Source organism: Rissa tridactyla, chromosome 6 (genome assembly GCF_028500815.1).
Source record: "Rissa tridactyla isolate bRisTri1 chromosome 6, bRisTri1.patW.cur.20221130, whole genome shotgun sequence".
Classification (NCBI taxonomy): domain Eukaryota; kingdom Metazoa; phylum Chordata; class Aves; order Charadriiformes; family Laridae; genus Rissa; species Rissa tridactyla.
Window position 1 is genome coordinate 24,422,028 of NC_071471.1, and position 20,193 is coordinate 24,442,220.

General features: G+C 34.5%; 1 protein-coding gene across 14 annotated transcripts in view; it reads right to left on the reverse strand.

Moving 5' to 3' along the window:
- XRN1 (5'-3' exoribonuclease 1) overlaps positions 1–20,193 on the reverse strand; it is a 43,432-nt gene that overhangs the window by 11,516 nt on the left and 11,723 nt on the right. For 9 of the 14 annotated variants that reach the window (XR_008466871.1, XR_008466870.1, XR_008466868.1 and 6 more), the window contains exons 14-42: positions 20,013–20,169; positions 19,538–19,657; positions 18,791–18,960; positions 17,792–17,912; positions 17,600–17,698; positions 16,032–16,135; positions 15,391–15,522; positions 14,476–14,638; positions 13,896–14,009; positions 13,327–13,425; positions 13,048–13,163; positions 12,013–12,159; positions 11,564–11,653; positions 10,359–10,494; positions 9,574–9,630; positions 8,781–8,913; positions 7,573–7,642; positions 6,200–6,425; positions 5,434–5,535; positions 4,653–4,748; positions 4,304–4,418; positions 3,717–3,781; positions 3,205–3,315; positions 2,697–2,822; positions 2,220–2,376; positions 1,726–1,904; positions 1,374–1,487; positions 1,175–1,292; positions 23–174 (exon numbers count right to left, since the gene is read on the reverse strand). Coding sequence is in view for 6 of the 14 variants with exons in the window: in XM_054204464.1 (XP_054060439.1) it covers positions 23–174; positions 1,175–1,292; positions 1,374–1,487; positions 1,726–1,904; positions 2,220–2,376; positions 2,697–2,822; positions 3,205–3,315; positions 3,717–3,781; positions 4,304–4,418; positions 4,653–4,748; positions 5,434–5,535; positions 6,200–6,425; positions 7,573–7,642; positions 8,781–8,913; positions 9,574–9,630; positions 10,359–10,494; positions 11,564–11,653; positions 12,013–12,159; positions 13,048–13,163; positions 13,327–13,425; positions 13,896–14,009; positions 14,476–14,638; positions 15,391–15,522; positions 16,032–16,135; positions 17,600–17,698; positions 17,792–17,912; positions 18,791–18,960; positions 19,538–19,657; positions 20,013–20,169 (3,589 nt within the window). In the remaining 8 variants the exon portion in view is untranslated. The other 5 variants (XM_054204466.1, XM_054204465.1, XM_054204468.1 and 2 more) reach the window with 5 other exon arrangements.

Below are 20,193 nucleotides of genomic sequence, written 5' to 3' on the forward strand. Positions count from 1 at the left end.
AAGACAAACCTGCCAATCTTACCTGTAGAGGTATAAACTGGTTGTGAGAACCAACTGGTATAGTTCCTGCAAGAGACACATTTCCTGGATAGGAGCCAGCATAATAATGTTTAGGCACTGGAGTTCCCCAGGACACCGCACCAAACATGTGAGATGATGGAGGCATTATATTAGCTGTGAAAATAAGTAACTTTTAGCTCTCCTTCCTCAAAAAAGGGATACCAACTCCCCAAGACCTCAAAAGCACTCCAGCTACGTTTGTCCGCATGCTGTTTCTCTTCCCAATAAAGCCTCATATTCTTCATACTTACTTGAAAATAGATAAGTATTTATTTATTATCAAAAAAAATCCCAAACAAACCATTTTGCTTTTACAGAACTACACGTAGATGACAGCAGTTAAGAGCACTAAGTCACAGCATCTGCGTTTCAGAGCACACTTAACTTAAGATCTTCACGTCCTTAGCTGAGTCAACTGTATTAGTAGAAGGCTGTGAGTTTAGGCCATTCTTTTGAAACAAGTCAACAATACAGAAACCCTGGGGAAAAGAGATGTAGCAGCTGCTGTATAGGATGCTACGATGGTGCTGACTCATTAATTACTAGCTGTGAATGTGAGCTTTAGTAGAATACAAAACAGATGGGAACCAGAAACACCAGGATTTTCAGCAATTTTTGCGGGGTTACTTACCAGGCTAATGTTTGGCAGCGTACAACAGGATTGTGATGCAGTACTTCAATAAAACTTGATAATAGGCAAATAAAAACACTAATGCATGGATAACCATTAACTATACAGGGGAAAAAAAAAATCCATGTAGAAAATCAAGCAAGATTTCTTACAAATTCTGGACTGGGACTATCAGCTTTGAACTAATTACTATTGTTTTGAAGGAGGAAAAAAAACAACTCAAAAACCAACTAAGACTGAATGGACAAATACAATCTTGAGGAAAAGAAATAATTGGTAAAGACGCAATTCTTTGCATTGAATTAATTTGCATATTGATGAGAAGAGGTTAATGAACTGTTTTCAAAGCAGTTCAGACAAACAACTACATAAACAAAGACCAAAAATGGAGCTTTCTGGAAGACATTAATTTCCATATAAAGAACTATTACAATTGCAGGATATCACAACAATATTTGAAATGTGTACTAGCCAAGTACTTACCAGGGGGTTGTGCAAATACTGGAGGAATAGATCCAGGTGGTACAGGAACCCCCAGAGGTTGGTAATTTGGAAACACTGGTGGAGGTGGAGGCAAAGGGAAGTTTATTCCTATAGAACTCTATGATGAAGGAAACGGAGGATTACAAACAGATGCAATGCAATAGAGACAAAGATTTTAGAAGATTCTTTGCATCCTCACCAAACGCTGTAAAGCAAAAAGTGCAGCTTTCTCCTTTGCTTCAGCTTCAGAATGACACTGTGGTCCGTGAACCAACAAACCATTCGATAATTTTATGTGACAAACTGTCATGGTCTAGAAAAACGAGATAAGATTTTTTGAAGGCATTTGTACTGCAGACAGACAAACTATGAGACACAAACAGAGGACTGGTTTATTTGTTTTCAAAAAGAGGCAACAAAAGGAGCTTGGGTTGATTTTTAGATAGATTCAGTGATTTTTAGATAGATTCAGTGCATTCAGTCCAAATGCTTAATATAGGACAGTTGAAACAAAGTTTAGAACTTTAACTTTTGCAGAGAAAGCTTCTTACCTGTGGTGTTTTTAGGAAAGAGAAATCTGGTTGTGACATTCCAACAAGAGAACAAATACGAGAAAGTTCAGAAACAGTAGACAGTGCAGGCTGTGGGCAAGCAAAAGGGTGACCTCCAGTTTCTAGTGCTGGTGTGTTCTGAGGGCCTCCAGTGCTATGAGGCTTGTTCATATAAGCAGCTGATGAAAGAAGAAAAAAAAAAAAAAAAAAAGCTGTATCACAAACATTTCCTCCACTGAAAGGATAGCAACTTTGTTATTAGCAGAAAAAAAAAAGCATTTTCTTTTCCTGGTATTTTCATATCTGATTAACAAAAACCAGGAGATGATATATAGAGACTTTTCGATCTGAGTAAAGAATTAGAACTGAAGAAGATGGACACGTTATTACTAATCAGTAATTACTATCAGAAATTCAGTACTATACTGTTAACTATGTTCTAAAATGTCCCTACAAGGTGAAGCTCTGAACTATGAGATGATGTCTAAACATACCCATTTTTTTTGTTTGTCTATATTGCAAGGCAGCTCCATGGCAATCCTGTCTACTAGGGGGAGCAGGAACATCATGAACTTGGGATTTCACTTCATTCTTTGTTTCCAGGTCAGAGCTATCTATCTTCAAAATCTCTTTGAGCATCTGTGTTCCTTTCTTTAAAAATAAAATAAACCATTCAGGGACATGAAGGCATTCAGATAACACTACTTTCTTACTTAAATCTGAAAATCATAATCAGTAACAAAATCTGAAATTTTGTTTTACTATCAGTTACATTTTATCAAAGCACAGATAACAGCATCTTAGCATAAACAAGTGTGTTTGTTAATTTTCTTTGAGAATAGCTAATTAAAAGCTCATCAATATGTTTAAAAAGGCAGTATGAGGTTTCATGGAGTTTCTTTAAATAGAAGCATTGATGCTACGACAGCAGATGCTAAATTGCAATGTAATGATTCCTGCAGTATACAGACCATAGCAAATGATTGTGGTGACAGATGTTCTTCATTTGTAGCTCTTGCTTCCTTGGAATAAGTCTGCACTTCATTTTCTTTGGAAATTTTCAAAGAAGCTAAAAGGCTTTCAAGTCCATTGTCCTTCTTAATATAAATTAAAAAAAAAGGTACATTAGCTTAGTATACCACAAGCAGATGCAAGAGGCAGGGTATATTAGTTTGAGATTAATTTTATGCTTATTCAGGATTTTTTTTTCCCCTCTTAGCTTAGGCATATCACAGTCTTGTCTGCACAGATTGTGAACAGGTATCCAGCGATTGTTTTTATCAAGTTTTGCATACCAAAAAGATGCAAGTATTGACCACTAGAGAACTGATTTAAAGAATGATTGAGGTTATACAGGTTTGCCTTGTATCTGTTATAAACATGAATTTGCACACAACTGACCAGGAATAATTATAACAAAGTGCACTGGAAACTGAAGTTATTCAAAAAGCACAAGAAAATCAACTATCTAGATCCTACCTTTCCACCTGTACAGGGACCATCAATTGCAGCCTTCTGAATTACAGGCATGTTGGGACTTTCATTCCTCTTCAGAAGTTTGACATTGTACTTATTCACGCCTGCAAAATTCTGAAATAAACTGCAGCATTTATTATTGAATACTAATACTCCACTACTCATTATAACACATCATATTAGAAATGCATCTGCAAATAGCTTTCACAAGCTAATATTCTTAGAGGATTTCAGCTTACTGAAAACCTAGCGTTTGTGTTTCCCATTACAGCATATCTTTTAGAGTCTGAGAGGAATAGGAAAATCATTTGGTATCATCATTACACGTCTTACACACTTTCTCTCATTTTCTGTCTATAAAATCTCTAGAGAAAAAAAACCAACCTCCAAAATAAAATTTACCCAGTAAAAGAATCAAATAAGATGCAAGTTAAAGAGAAATATGTAAAATGATGAATTACATCAGAGTAAAATGAAAAGAAAAGAATACATTTACTCAGTACAGAACAGATTACCTGTTTGTTTGATATTTTATTATGTGGCTGACTTTCACCTCTTGTAACTTTGGAATCTTCTTTAACTACAAGAAAAAAAGCATTATTTTGAAATGCTCTTAAAAACCATAACAACAATCAGGACTCAAAAAAAATTAATAACTCCATAAAAGTACACAGAGTTGAATTAATTTGAAAGGGTGCATCAAATATTTAATTCCTACTTTATCGGTCATTTGGTGTATGCTTTTCTTGTAGGACAAAATAAAATGAAGGATATGCAATAATACATCTAGTCTTATATCCTACAAATGTGATCACAAGCAAATTTTCAAAGCCAAGTTGTGGAGTTTTTTTTGTTTTGGTTTTGTATCAGATGGGTGAAAAATCAACATAATGCAGAACAGCTTGATTAAAAAGCTCAGGACTAAGTGTGGAATAACCTGATATGCACACCAGGAACATTATTTCACAATAACAAGTGCAGTGTAGTATTTATATAACTATAATTATTTTCTGTTGATAACTACAAAAAATTCAATAGCCATTTCAATAAAGATCAAATAAAGCAAGTAGTTCTCAACACAGTTTCTAATTATAGTACTTACATTTTTTATATGGCTCCTGTTTTCTTTGCTGACCTTTAAAGCTGCTGTCATTGAATCCTGGCTTATAGAACTGATTGCCAGTTCCCAGCTTGATTTCCTGAGGTAGAACTGCACCCTAGGATTTCAAACATCAAAGCTTAACGAGAAAACTATGTATCTATCATTTACATAGAAGTCCCTTATGACTACCTCTTTCCAGTGCTACGCATACCCTGCGTAACAGTATTTTCATCCAGAGGATTTATACGTAACATTGACTAGAAAGTTTTCTGATGTAATGAACTCATGTATATAATTAAGTACCTTCATATTTTGAACCCAGGGATCTATTTAAAGTTTATATACTAACCTTCTCGTGCATGTTTTGCTGGATGTGGTGAGACTTCCCAGAACTCTGCAATGATTGCCATATGCTGCAGAATTCATCATCTTGCTTGCTCTGTGCCTGACAAAATAAGAAACAGCACCCCCAACAAATTCAGCAGCTATAAACTCAACTTTTAAACAGCTAATCATAAACAAAGACATTCCAAAAATCCTAAGGTCCGAGTTTAACAGTCTTCAGCTGGCAGAAATTTTCATACTGACACTTAGTAGAACTTGCAGGTATCTGATTGATGAAATAGGTTACTGCGGTGGGTTGTATTTACATAACAACTTTTCCTAAGAATCACTATTAAACTGAAATGAGCTTAGCTTGTTTTGAGGTTGGTTTTGTTTTGTTATTAACAGAAGTTTCTAACATCGGAAAGATCACTGAGTATAATTAAACACAGATGATAATTCAAAATGGTTTCAAAAGCATGCTCTCACACTGGTAGCATTCGTAAATTTTATTCTTAACGCGTTATTTTGTAAGGCCTTATCAATCAGGCTCAATTGCTTCACAACATTACAGGTACGTAAAAAACACTTCTGAAAATCTAGAGTCTAAACTAGGATAACACAGGGTATTATACTCATTCAAGTACTGGGACGAGTTCTGCTCCAGTCTGTATCCGGACTAAAACATCTGATGGACTAAAACAAAGCTATCTATTAATCATGCAAAAAGGATGCCCACTCTAAATAGGGGCCAAAATGAATACTGAAACATTTGGGTCCAATACTAAATGAGTCAGAATACTCACTTTATTTTTCTGATTGCCACTCAGAAATGATCCCTTTTGGGGTGAGTTAGAGTTGCCCTGATTTTCAGCCCTGAGATTGTAATGCTGTCTTCCATTCAGTTGCTAAATCATTAAGAGAAAAAAAAAACAATCAAAAAAAAAAAAAACCCAGAAGTCTTTAATTGCCTTAAGCTACTTTCCAAAAGAATTTGTATAGACTTCAAAACCATGAGACAATTCTTCTCAAACACACCTACAGCAACATGAAGTTACCACTAAGCTATTTTTCTTTAAAGAATTAATTTATTAAAAAATAAAGTTTAATTAAACCAATGAAAACCCCAATTCACCTGTAATTTTTCCTCCTGTACTGTATTTTCAAACAAAGTAAATCATAATCAAGAACCAAAACTGACACAGAAATCATGTCTGAGCATGGAACAGCTTGGCCCACAGGAAGCATTACTTGGAACAGAGCTTTAAGGAAATAATTGCATCTCTGCCCAAACAAACTTTTTGTTGACACCAAATGTGGTGTCAACTGCTTTGAACTAAATATTTGTGTCTTGGCAATGCAACTGGAGCAACTCAAAGTGAAACAACTGTCAATAAGGAACTTTTGGTGCCTTTCATTATTGGATTAACTCATTTCTCCAAGATAAAGATTATCGTACTTCTAATATACTGGCATAAAAATTAAATTTTGTTTGTACCAATGAAGATAACCATGGTCATAATTCAGCTTCTATAGAAAAACATTGTTGTACAAATGAAAGAAAAGTCTTACTTGAGTAGGAACAAAAAGAGAGCGAGGAGAATGGTTGAGGCCTCCGAGATGCACTTTTTGCGAGCATACAGATGACAGATCAGATGCATAAGAATTGTAGTTATTCACAGCTGGCTGAGGTTTAACTATGGCCGTCAGTTTTTGATTTCCCATTTCTGACCGACTACCATGAGAAAGGTTAATTAAGGCACTTGATGGCAGACGATAACCTCTGGCGGGTGAGCACCTTAAGAAAAGCAAATTACATAGTTGTTTCATGTCATTTAATTATTGACATTTCAATATATCCGATTTAACAACACTGTTGCCTCTATACCAAAAGATAATGATTCCAGTTTGAACAGCAGAGGCTGAAAAATGTATCCAATATTGAAATCTAGTACCATTACAAACAATGTTAATCCCACTGTGCTCCCCTTTGGCCTCTGTCTGTCAAACCCACAAAACAACAGTAATTACTAATACTCTTGCGTTTATATTGGCCTTTCAGTGCTGAGCTTAAAGAAATTTTAAAGATGAGTGAATTGTTATAGCATAGTTCTGTAAAAAATTATGAACCAGGAAATAATTTTCTTTTCTTTTTCTGAGAAGAAAAATGAAGCCAGTAGCAGAATTACAAACTGAAGTTAAGCAGCATTTAGTCAGTTTTATATCTACCTTTATGATTCTGAATACTGAAAGTTATCTGTGTTACAGGACATGCTCTTGCAAGGGATAGGATTGCGTTATGCTTGCTAAACACAGGGAATATGTAAGATTCTCCTCTAATTTCTGTCATAAAACCCCCTTAATTTATCTAACAGTAAAATGAAGCCTGCCTGGTAAATCAGTGCACTTAGAAGTTTACCTGCTTACTTAAATACAGAAAAGTTATCATACTTTTTAAAACAAAAGCATTAACCATGCCTCCACATCCTGAAGAACAGTATAGGTCTTTAATTGTGGGTGGAATTTAGTGCCTAAGTATCAATTACTGACAGCTCAGGGTCCCTCCTTCAGAGGAGCAGATGATTACTGAGTATTTTTAATCTAGATATTAAAAACATGATAACAACCTGTTTTCTACATATTCATTTTAGAAAGACATTTGTATCTAGTGCTTTATTCTGCTGGTTCATATTTGCTTTCTACAAAACAGAAACTCCTGAATATGCAAAAAACCAACCCAAAAGAGCATTTCCAAAATATAGTAGCTCTATAAAAGTTATCCCTACTCAACAAGAAAAAAGAAACACAAGAGAAATAAAAACTGCCCAACACTGAGAAACAAATTTTTAAAAAGAGGCATTAAAAATACTCATCCAAACCAAAGGCAACAATTTCACACAATCTATACCAACAAATGAGATGACTATGAACCCCCCTGCACAAACCTTATAGTTAGGCCTCCAAGGAATTCTTCATCAAACAAAACTTCAAAGAGCACATCTGTTTCTCTACTGGCTATAGATAATGAAATAAAATGTCATCCTAGGTACGTAACAGTAGCTGTTTTCATCTAAACTATGTAAATATCTGTATTAGTTATGCAATAAATAATGAAAAGACCAAAACCGAACTAATTAGCAACAAAACATTCTTTATGCCTTAAATGAGTTATTTCATTAACAGCAGTTAATAAATTATTCTCAAAGTCATACATGCCTGTCCTTTTAGATACACTTTTAACGGAAATGTACCATGCATAACAACTTATCAACCTGCATTAACAGAACTTCAGTTTATAGCAGTATGTCACAGTTGTCAGGAATTGCCAGAAAAGAGATTCAAGCCATCTTTACATTTAGGCAGTCAGAAACTGACAGCTTTAACATTACCTTCTTGCATACCTATAGACATAACTATAGACTAATACTCTTCTAAAATTATACTAGTATATAATCATTATGTAGAAAAGAATAACTCTTAAGAAGCTGCACTCAAGTCTAGTCTATTCAAGATTCTGCTGGATGCAAACTGGATGAGAAAGCAACTACTTAAATGTCAGGTAAAAAAACAATTTCTATTACTAGATCTCAAACTGTTACACCCCATTATGACTCGGTAAATCCTTTTCTTTACCGGAAATAGATTTATGGATAATCTTCTCAAAGAAGGTATAAATCCATGACATTTAAAAGAAATGGAGTATCACAGAGTAAAAACCAAATTAGAAATAAAATAATTTGAGACAAATCATATTTGATAAAATTTGTTGTTCAAAGTATTAAGGTTAATATTTTTGCTTTTATCTCTGCTTCTCTTATCTTTGCTTATCTTCCCATAACATCATTTGTTCCTTTTTTGCAGCCTGTGTTCTCTCTCATTGATCTCTCTTGACTTCTTCATATCAAGATGGAAAAAGGGTAATTTCTTATTCAAAGTACAGCTGTGTAACAAATGAAATTAAAATACAATACCTGTAGGTTTAATTCCAAACAGTAAATATGTCACTAGCAGCTTTAAGCTGCATATGCTTTGTAGGTGAGAAATTTCTGTGCGCTCACAACCATTATACAAAACACTTCTCTGAAGCCTGCTTTCACATCACTAGCTGAGCTGTTATATAGCTATAATGCTACAATTATGAAGAAAATATTACCTCCTTTTATGCCTATAATGGTACCTCGAAGACCAACTGGAACGGAAAAGTTTTCTCTCACATTCACAACACGGTCAAACAGCCTATACTCTGCGTCTCGATCTGGAACAACCCCATTCTGCTGTTCTAATGGCTGACAATAACCAAAAGACTATGTTAATATTTGCAAAAAAATAGGGAATACAATGAAAATGCATTTATAACAATATCTGAAACACACTATAAAACAAACTTTCTGAAAAAATTGTTTAAGAACAAAGAATCTTCCTTTCCCAGACACAAAGCAAACTTTCATTTTTTTCTTGCAAGTTTCTGGTTCTGCCTGAGAACAGTGATCCAAGACAGACCAAGGGGATCAATTTAGACAAAATAAAATCATTAAGTGTAACGTGCCTGTATCAGTAACATGGGTATCTGAAATACAGGCAAGATGACCAGTTGGTCATATGCCAAGAACCGAAGAAAAAACAAAGAGGGAAGAAGAGACAAATTAGTTTTATTTTGCCTTCATTATACAGCCAATAGGAACAACAGAAGCATGAAGGACTGGAGGCAGAAAATAACTGAAAGTCAGTATAACGGATGACCAAGACTGTAGTTAGAAATTCCTTTTGAGACAAGCTACTGTTCTCAAATTGATTTTCTAGAAGACATCATAAAACTTTTTCTTCCATCAATACTGTCCTAAAATCCCACTCTTAGAAAGTTGGTAAGTTTAGGTAAAATAAATATGATCTTGACAGCTTAACTTTAAAAAAAAAAAACCCGAACCAAACCTTTTCACATCACTTACTCTGTACAGCAAATGGGGTTTCACAGTTACTCGCACCTTCTTGTTGCTCTTCCTCTGCTAAAGGAAAGGAACAGAAAGTCATTTCAAACTAGCGTAGGAACAAAGACTGGGTTTCACGTACAACAAAACACCTGAAAAGATAATGTAGAATTGTTTCTTTTAGATAAAGGTATACAGCTTTCATGAAGTCTTTAGGATGACTAAGTCCAGTTTTTAAAACACAACTGATTTCTTACCAGAGCGCTTTTGCATTGTTTGGCTAATTACTGAGTTCACACCAATTTTATTATCACATCCTAGCAAATAATTTCAAAGAAACGAGCCCATTATTTCATGTGCCTTTGCCTTCCATTTTTGCTTTAGTAATTTCCTTGGCCCTTTTTTTGATCTGTGGCCTTCAGAAAACAACTTTCTAGTTTTCCTCAAACCAAAGAGAAACTGTAAGGGAAGAACAGCTCGTACTGCACTTAGAAACACCACTTCAGTATTTCAGAATATATACTGACACCTGTTCCTTTTTGAAATCACCAAAAAAGCAGAGTTCAGAGTATGGGCTAATGCTGCCGAATTGCCTCAAAAAGTAAATTAAAAAGATTAATAATAAGCTCTTCTGAATTTCTGGGACAATTCACATTAAAAATTCAGATATTACATTACATTCTGTATTCTTTTTCTTCGGAATGACAAGTGATCTTCAATTGTCTTATTCTAATTCAAGAACTTGGAAAATAATGAGCAGCTGCTTTTTGGCTGACCCCTGCTCACAATGATGCCAAGCTGCATACCTTGCATTTCTCTATTTCTTCTTCAATTTTCTCAACAATGGCTGCATCCAAAATTTGCAAGTCACAAGATGAGCGAGACAAAGCAGACACAGGATGTGCCTTTAACCATGCAACAATTTCTTGAACTTTCTCAGCTCTAAATAGAGAGATACATGAATTAAAACTTTCAACTGGATAAACTAAGTATTTTACCACATTACCCGATTTAATCGATCAACTATTATGATACAGGCATAATGCTTGTATGCATTCATAAAGTAATAGAATTTAAGAGTTCTGCATGAGTTTACAATAGAGGTTAGGAAAAAAACCAAACAACTAACTGAATTGGGCAATACTGTTTCAAAACTAACCTGAAGTTTTGCCGCAGCCAAAAGCAAACGAAATTAAAAAATGAAATTATTTTAAAAAGTATTCAGTAAATTATGTTTGCATCCAACCAACTAACCACGTCCAGCTGCGATTAAAGATTCTGTAACCAGTTGCTTCTCACAACACAGTAAGAAAGAACTTCAGGGTACGCCTCTCTGGTAAAATGGAGCACAAACCTGAGATTCTTATAATAGAAGAGTCCCACAATGGTATATCAGCCTGGTAAGAGTCGTAGGAGTGCAGCATCATGCAGACTTACTAACTCAAGCCCATGAATAGGGCTTACTAGCTAATAATAAAAGCTTTTTTTTTTTTTTTTTATGTTACTATACTGTATCTGGAACCAAGGCTGCTCCTTGGTCTCCCATGAAACTGACTGAACATATACTGAAAATGTGCCAAGTACTTTAAATTCTGTACACTTTATTTTTCCAATTCAAAGTGATTTTAAGCAATTAAAATAATTATTGCTTATTTTCCAGAATGATCTTTTGATGTCTTTGTGACTATTCATAACTACTCTTACTGAAGGTTACGTTAAAAGCAAGAATTATGAAGTAGCCATCGAAAATTAGGTTTCTCATTTATTGGACTTGAGATGGGAGACTGACAGAGACTTGAACTCCACAACTGGAATGTCCACCGTTCTGATAATTTTTTCAGAGTCATCACTGAACAACCTTGCTGCTCAAGAACAGCAAGGTTTCAGTTACATAACAGCCACTATAAGATCATCACCAATTTCACAATGTTGTCAGCCTTTATTCTACTTATTCTAAGGGGGGGGGGAGGGGAAGAAAAAAAAAAAAAAAAAAAAGAGAAAGATGGCTTACCCATTCTCATCCTCTCCAGGCCAAATGTCATCTTCATAGAAGATATCTTCCTGGCTGTTCTTGGCTATATAATTAAATAGTTCAGGGACCCTAAAAATGAATAAATGGAAGACAAACTTAGTTTCACTTCAGTATAGACCACAAAAAAGCCTCATCAAAACAAACTTTGATGAGCTTCAAAATTTATGGAGCTCAGATAGATTATTTTTTACTTAATTTAGTGTCATACTGTTCATTTGGCAAGGGTAAGCTGATTTCCTCTATCCCAAAATATACTTCTCGTTGAAAGGACAGACTGTTAGAAGGAAAATACTGGAGTAGAAGAAATTCCACAAAGCAATCTCCAGAAGCAAACTCATCAGTTTTTAGAAGATCTGTGTCCAGAGGACAAAATCCAAAGGCCAATATGAAGGTGGATAATTTGGATGAAGTTCATATCCAACATTTACCTTTCTAAATACTCAGCAAGTAGTTGTTCTACTGCAGAAGAATACATCCATTCATTTCCAACTTTCTTAGTATAGCCAGGAACTTCTTCATTTTTCTTATTGAACTTCAGGTTTAGCCCCACATTTGCTTTGTGATCTCCATGAGGACTGGAAATAAGAAAAAGTTTATTAACTTGGAATAATATATGTGTGTACAAACATTAAAAAAACAACAAACAGACAGATAAACATACATCCTCAGCCTTAAACCACAGAAAAATTAAATTCACTGTATTGTTCACTTGTTAGAATTGCAACAGCTGTAAATGTTACAGGACATAAACTGTGCTATGGCAGCTGTCCACATGCATGCCCATACCTTATTGCAAAGGAAGGTAGGAAATATTTTATTTCTTCCTTAATTGAGATCTAATAAGCCAAAATCTACCTGGCATTTACCAAGAAGTAGAAGGATGTCCTTGAACAATCAGTGGGGAACAAATGCACATGTTAAATCACAAGAAGATGCTCATGCATCAATCACTTCTTTAGTGAACTATCCTAGGAAACCACAATTCTGACATTCAATGAACTATAGGGATTGCCTCCCTTTTATATTATAAGCAGTTTAGTCTTAACTAGTTCTTCAAAGAAAATTACAGGTACAATCATTATCCCTTTATACTAGCAGTAACGATAAGTACAATGAAGTTAGATCCCAACTCCACTTTTTATTCTCAGTGTGGCAAAGTCAGTTCAAACTCCTGCTTTAATTATGCAAGTAGTTAACCAGGAAAGCCAATTTATGTCTTTTCTATGATTCTAAAAGCAACAGAACAAGTCTCCAGTAAACAAAAATTAAAAAGAAGTTTATGACAGGAGAGAAAAACACTGCATATGAGTTTAGTTTACAGCACATATACTTTAAAGAAAGCTTCACATCACAAAACAGTTATACATCTGATAAGAACAGCACTTAAATATAGCAGAAAATCTGTAGAGTTGTGTTAGAATTCAGAAGCTTCTCTACAGTCAAAATTCACAAAGAGAACTTACTTTTTCTTTGATCCTCTTCCAATAAAGATACTCCCTGTAAATCTGGAGACAAGATATCCACTTACTCCAAGACGGCTGGCCAAAATATATGCAGGATTGTATTTCACAGAATATTTCTTTAAAACAAACAAACAAAAAATATTGGCAATTCCCAAAGGATAAGGATTTTTACACAAAGGGCAAATGAATAATATGGAAGCATCCCTTAAAGACATTTACCATTGCAAAATATATTTGACACCTTGTTTAAGCTTTTACTAGAAAACCAAAAGCACTTACATGCTGGTTCTGTATTAAGGGATCAAGCTGGGGTTCACATGGAATATTGAAAACTACACGAATTCTACCTTCTGTGATCACATCACGTGAATCTTGAACCTTGGACAGAAACATAACATATTAAAAATGTTACGTAGAAAGACAAGTCTTTGGATACTAGACCTTGTAGTCTACTTTATCAACAGTTTTGCCGCAGTAGGCGCAAAGATGCTTTGGGATTTATCACCTTGCCATGACCTGTACACTGCTTCCTCATAGAGGCAACCAAACACAAATCACAGGAATCCATGACTAAAAACGGTCCAAAACGGGAACTCTCTCTATTGCAAATTATCCCAGATAATTAATAAAAATAATCCTGCATTGAAGTTATGCTACCTTTTTCCTGTTATGCCAGCAAAATTGGTCGGGAAAGCCGAAGAATCCCCTTCCTCCTCTGACTAAACCATCAAGGAATCTTCGCTTTAAAATTTTAGCTAGCAAATGACCACTACTGCCACAATATCTTAGATTATTTTAGGCTTGCAAATAAAGAAATTTAGGGAAAAAAAAATATTATTGGAACTAACTTCTCCCATGCAGCCATAGTAAGGAGAACCCAGCATAAAGGCTGTACTTCCAGGAGGAAACAAGTCATCCAAAGTTTTGATGTTCGAAAAACGAGAGTCAAAGGCTTTGATATCCTACATGAAAAAGACAAAATTGATAATGTTAAATATCATTCAGTTCCAGCAGAATTTTAAAAAAGCATCTATTTATATGCATTTTTTTAATTAACATTATCTGAGTCTGAAATAATTAATTGAAAGCAAAGAAGTTAATGCTGTATTACAAATACTGTTAGCACAAGCAGCTATGCTACCTCATAGAGCAACACTACTGTAACTTCATACAAAGTATCATCATTAAAAGATGACAAAAGGCTTTTTTTCAGTTAAGATCTCTAAACGGTGCAAGAGCCCCACGTTTTGTGACAAAATACTTGCCTAAGTACACTGTGGTTTTTTATACAATAAATTACATTAAGATGCTTATTTTTGTTCATTCTTTTGTTTTAAAGGCACATATGCCCTTTTCCTCCCAGTCCGTACTCCCGCCCCAATGAAGTAAGGAGCCATGTGCAAGAACATACTGCACTTGTGTGTTTACCTTGACAACAGTTTGGTAAACAAAAGGAAGAGCTTGTTTTGACCACTGCTTCTCCAAATAAACTTCTCCATTTTGGTTCAGTTGGTATCTATTACCGGTGAGTAACTGAGCATACACAACTATTGATGTTTCATGAATAATTATTCCTTTTCTTCTCTGGTAGCTGAATACAAAATAGAACATTTAGATTGATTACAATAAACAGAACTGAACCAAGACGGTGGAATTAATTTCTCGAAATTAAAAACAGAAAGCAAAAAAAACCCCAACCAAACAACTTCTCTTAACAAAAGGATTCTAGTAGTTTGCTTCCTGTTTTATTAAAAATACCCAGAATAAATGGCTTAACAAGTCATTTATCTATTGTTGCACGGCTATCATCACATAGCTAAGTGTGTTAATTTAAATTTGACCTTTACAGTATGAAGGGTTAGGGGTAATTAACGCAGTTAAGTGACAGATAATAAAATGGCAAGCTGCTGTAACTCAGTTGTCTTCCACTGGGCACTCACACTTTAGAAGAGCAAGAGCTGTATTCAAATTTAACAATGCTAAGCTAATAAAGTTGTAACTTGATACTGTGTGACTCCATTCTATATGCTTCCTACAACCAGAGATTACTAAAACCAGAACGGAAAATTGAGTGAGAGAATAAATACTGAAACTGATTCATTTGAGAATTCTTTTGTAACAGCATCTAACTTTAAACACCTTGGAGACTAACTCCATGTATTCTGAAATTTCAACATAAGCTCGTTTATGCTGGTTTTATTTTTTTTAATTCCAATAGACTCATTAACCTTTATCATCAAGTATGCAGCAGTTCTTCTCTGCTACTTAGGTGTATAATGCAGCAATAAAACACAGCTAAGCTATAAAACACAAAGTTACACTTTAATTTTCAAAGTTACTTACTGCTCTGAAATGCCTTGAACTTCTTTTAACCACATGCTTTGCTCCTTATCTCCAACGTATGCCACTTTAGTTGGGGGCACTGCATTTCCCATGTAAAGCTTCTGTGTGCCATGTGGTTCTTCCAAATAAAACCTTGAGAATATTATGACAGATACGAATTTAACTGAGTAAGATTAATATAGACATAACCAATCGTGAGCAAAATTTAAAATAGTTAGAAATTACTTGTTAAGGACATGGAAAACTTGCAGCACCATTTTCTCTACTCCTTCCACAACAGGACATGCAGCATATCTTTTACAAAAAATACCAGTGCACGTGCTGAAAGGAAGATTTTATAGAAAAGTTTTCTTTCTCATTATCCTGCGTGGATTTCTGTGTATGCCTTCTTCCCCTCAAAGTTAAGGATGAGCTCCCCCAAACTTCTACATCTATAGCAAAATGCTGAAGAACTAGACTTCTGCAGAAATAACCAAACCTCAGAATAACGTTAAACAAAGCTTCTTCCACTTTCGATACCTCTGGACTAATTTGCTGTTAGCAAGTATTACCATAAAACCCGAACTGTTGTACAACATAAGGAATTTATTTTGAATAAAACAATAAAGATGATAAACAGCTATCTATGAAGTGTCACTCACTTAGTTTCTCCATCTGACACAGCAACAACTCTGGCTTCTTCAAGGTGTGGCCAGTTAACAAAAACACGCTTTCCAAGTACCAAGCTGGCAACATTTTCTACCATCTGAAAAAACAAAGAAGTTACTAATTGTTTAAAATATTAAAAGATTTTTGTTAAAATATTTTCAAACTGTTTTTGCAGTAACATCTACTCTAGTTAAAGAACAGGTTTTCATACAGAATAAAAAGCTCAGTATATTAAATTCTGTTTTGAAACATATTACATAATCTCCAATTAGAAATGGAGAATCCTATTTCATTTTTCAGGACAAAGTAATGTATTCCAAACATGTCTCTTTACATGTAGCACACGTTAGTTTTAAGACCTGGTTTGATTTGCATTCCTGGAATAGGGTTACTATGTCCTTTTTTTGTTAAATCACTTAGAACTATTTGTGCCTCTGGGACACTATAATCAAATTGACAATTTGAGATTAGTGGAATATTCTGTACCATAAATTTTACTTTTGTATCTCACTGAAATAAAGAAACAGCACTTATGTCCAGGACTTTACTAGCACCTGTAATTTTAGTCTCACATCATGTTCTATTTTTTCCATGATTTTCTGCTATTTTTTAGCCTATTATTTTGGCTTATTTAATTCCCTTTGCTGTGTATCTTCAATATTCACTCACTCTATCTCTCTACTGTAAAATACTATCTTACGGTTTTCCTCCTTTCTCCTTTCCTGGTTTTCTTTAATTATTTATCTCCAAAACTTTTTTTGTTTTTCTGGATTTGTCTTTTGCTACCTGATGTTTTTAATTATGAAATAGAGTTGGCTTTTAAAGGATTTAGAAAAAATATTTTGTTTCCTAATGTCTCCATCAATGACTAATTCCTAATGCCTCTATCAAACAGTCTCATGTAATTGGAAGGTGTAAGTCCGGTTTGTTGATGAAAGGGAATGATTAAAAAGGAAAAAGTGTCTGCATAACTCATCTACACAAAAGACAAGGAGCACTGGTCTGGAGACTCTGCTTCCTTGCATTTATACCAATTCCAACTATTAATTAGTCAGGAGTGAGTCTCACCAACTCCTTACCTGAGAACACCTGAGAGCTACCAGAGAGAAATGCCAGAAACTCTACTAAGGAGACTTTCTGAAGCCAGGACAAATTTAAATCTTTGAGCAGATTCCCAAAATTCTAGACTGTTCACCGCAAAAATTTAGTGGTTTAATCCTAATGAATTTTATTTTTTACTATTGACTCCAATAGTCAACAAAAGCTTTCAGTGTGAACTAATACACTAATACTAGCTAAATAAAGTTTTAAAAAAATCTAAAGATTATCTTTTGAATTAACTATTCAACGTATTTAACTGCTCTATTTTAAGAAATGCTTGGGTTTTAAATTTTTTTAAACTTTTTCAGTACTCCTCTAAATGTTTTTCCCCTATAATATACTATTGAGAAGATATACATAACCACCATCTCAAATCTGTCTCTTTAACAAACTCAGTCTTTTTATGACAAGGTTTTTTGTCTGTTTTGTTTTGTTTTTCTGTTCGAAACTGAATGCTTACCTGTTCTTTTGAGTTCTCATCAGCTATGATTTCTAACATCATGTTCTCTCCATGGCTGCTTTGCTGAAACACCTGTACACCACTTTTTTTAAGATAGAACTGGGTAAAAACAAAACAGCACATAAACTTAATTGAACTCTTACAGTTATCTTTAAATGCAATTGAAAATGTCAGAAGAGAGAAATCTTTTACCTTATGTTTAATGTGCTTTAAAGTAGGAAATCCACAAAAATATAATGCACTCTTGTTCATTTTAGTTATCTTATTGTGGGTTATTTCTACATGCCAAGCATCCAAAGGTATTGTTTTATACCTAAAAAACAAGTAGTACAGCATTTGCTCATACAAATTGACCTCCAGCTCCAGAAACTTGTTGCTCATTCAAACATTCATTACTTGACAAACTGTTTGACTTTCCTGTAAGATGGCAATTAATGTAAGCCACTTGGAATCTACACAAAGGACTATAAAAATACATGCTATTGCTGCAAAGAGACTACTCACTAAGAAAAAGACAAAACTCCAAGCTATTTTAATTCATTGTTATTGTCAAATTCTGAATTAGCAGTGATTCCATAGTGATTCCATCTTTCATCTTCACAACTTCACTCTTCTAAACCAGCAATGGTTCCATACAGTAACACTCATCTTCACAACTATTCATTCTTCACAGAGTGTAATCCTGCAACAGGCGTTCCTCCCCTGTTCTGCTTTACGTTTGACTACTATTAAGGTTGTGTTTCCATTTAATCTTGAAACCTCGGCCCGTGTTAAATAAAGCTGGCTTCTTTCAGTGAAAGGGAAGTGAACCACACATTTCTGTTCAACACTCTGCACTGGATCCAAATGCTTACTACTTTTTTTTTTTTTTTAAAAAAGTGGTCTGGAATTAGTGTGCTGATAAATCACCACTATTATCAGATATTTGTACCAGTCTCATCCTCTGTGTCATACAAAGTTTAGCAATTCTCTAGAGTGTTCTTGCTGACTTAGCATTGGTTCATCTGTTTTGCAAAGTAATAGTTGAAAAAGGGGAAAGATACTTTTATTGTGCCATGCACAAGTCACATCTAATTCAGTATCTTACATTTTTTAGTGTATATATTGGCATATACAAGCTTTGGTTAAAATGCTAATAAAAAGTTTTCTAACTACTTTTAGTCTACTCTAAAATAGTTATGCCAGTGTTACCTGGTATGACATCTTTCTATTGCAGGGAATTTCTCTGGCCATGGTGACAAGTACTGGAATTCTGCTTCTTTGTCATACCAGTACATTAAGCAAGCACTGTGAGTATTTCTTCGTTTCTCCTCTTCTTTTAGGCACTTATTACAGGCTTCCATGGCCTGCAGCAGTCGTTTCTAAATTTTAGAGAAATTAGCACATGTGAAACCAGCAACAAAAATTAGCACAAACATCTACATTGGGAATGGCGCTTTTCTAGTTATACTGTTATCCTATATGCAAAAGGAAGATGTTACTATTTTACTCCTCTCCATTAATGTTTGATTCGTACATAAAAGTCTTCTACCCATTTACTGGTGTTCATATGAAGAGATTTTCTGTAAAAAGACTGGGCTTTTTTTTCAAGTGTTTCTTTTATTTTACTTACAGACATTCTGTATTTTTATATGTATATAGGAATAGATTTATTTTTTCTCAAAAAATGTGAAACTAAGTATTTGAATAGCTGATTAGAAGCTCGAACAAACAAGAAGAAGCACAAATTCCTTACTTAAGGCTTCTGACACTTGAAGCTAATGTTGCTTGTGGTAACTTAATCTAGCCTTACTCTCCAGGCAGCAAAATTTTTCTGTAGTCTTATCAAGTATTAATTTAAATTTCCACTTAATTGCACGTCTAACTGTTGATTAATTAAGAAGTTTAGCAGGTTTTTTTATGAAGCTTTTATAGAGAGCAGACATTGAAAGAAATTACCTCATCAATAAACGGGATTAATACTACAGCTTCCCATTCTTGCTGTTTTCCATTTAGGTCAGTTTTAAAATCTGGTGGATAATATTCTATAATAGGAGAGTCTTGACTAATCATCAAATGCTAGGAGAATACAGAAGAGGGATTAAACAATATCAGAGACAATTCAGCACTAATTCTAGGAGGAGGCAGAGGAAGGCTGGTATTAAAACCAAATTCAAGGCTGTAGAAGAATTCAACATTTATCATTTAACTGTCCTAGTCTGAAATAGCTTAGCAAAGGCAAAATTTTGTATTTATTACTAACTCCACAATGTTCTAAGAATAGTAAGAAGCAGAAGTATTTAACCATACACCTAAAATTTAGAGGTAGAATATAACTAAGAGGACACGCAAAAATACTAAGAAAAGAGTTACTTCAAAATAAATCAGAGAACTAGTAAGAGATAGATAAATGCAATTTAATTCTGAATCCTACCTGGTAGCATTTAGGCAGCAGATCTTTGCTAGCTGCTGGAAGTACAGCAAGAAGCTGTTCAAACGGCATGAAAGGTTTTCCTAGTTCAAATTTGATTTTGAGTTCGCCGATGTTGCGAATATCTGACAGATAAGGTGCATAATGATATGGATAATACCTGAAGGGGAAAAACCATCTTAAG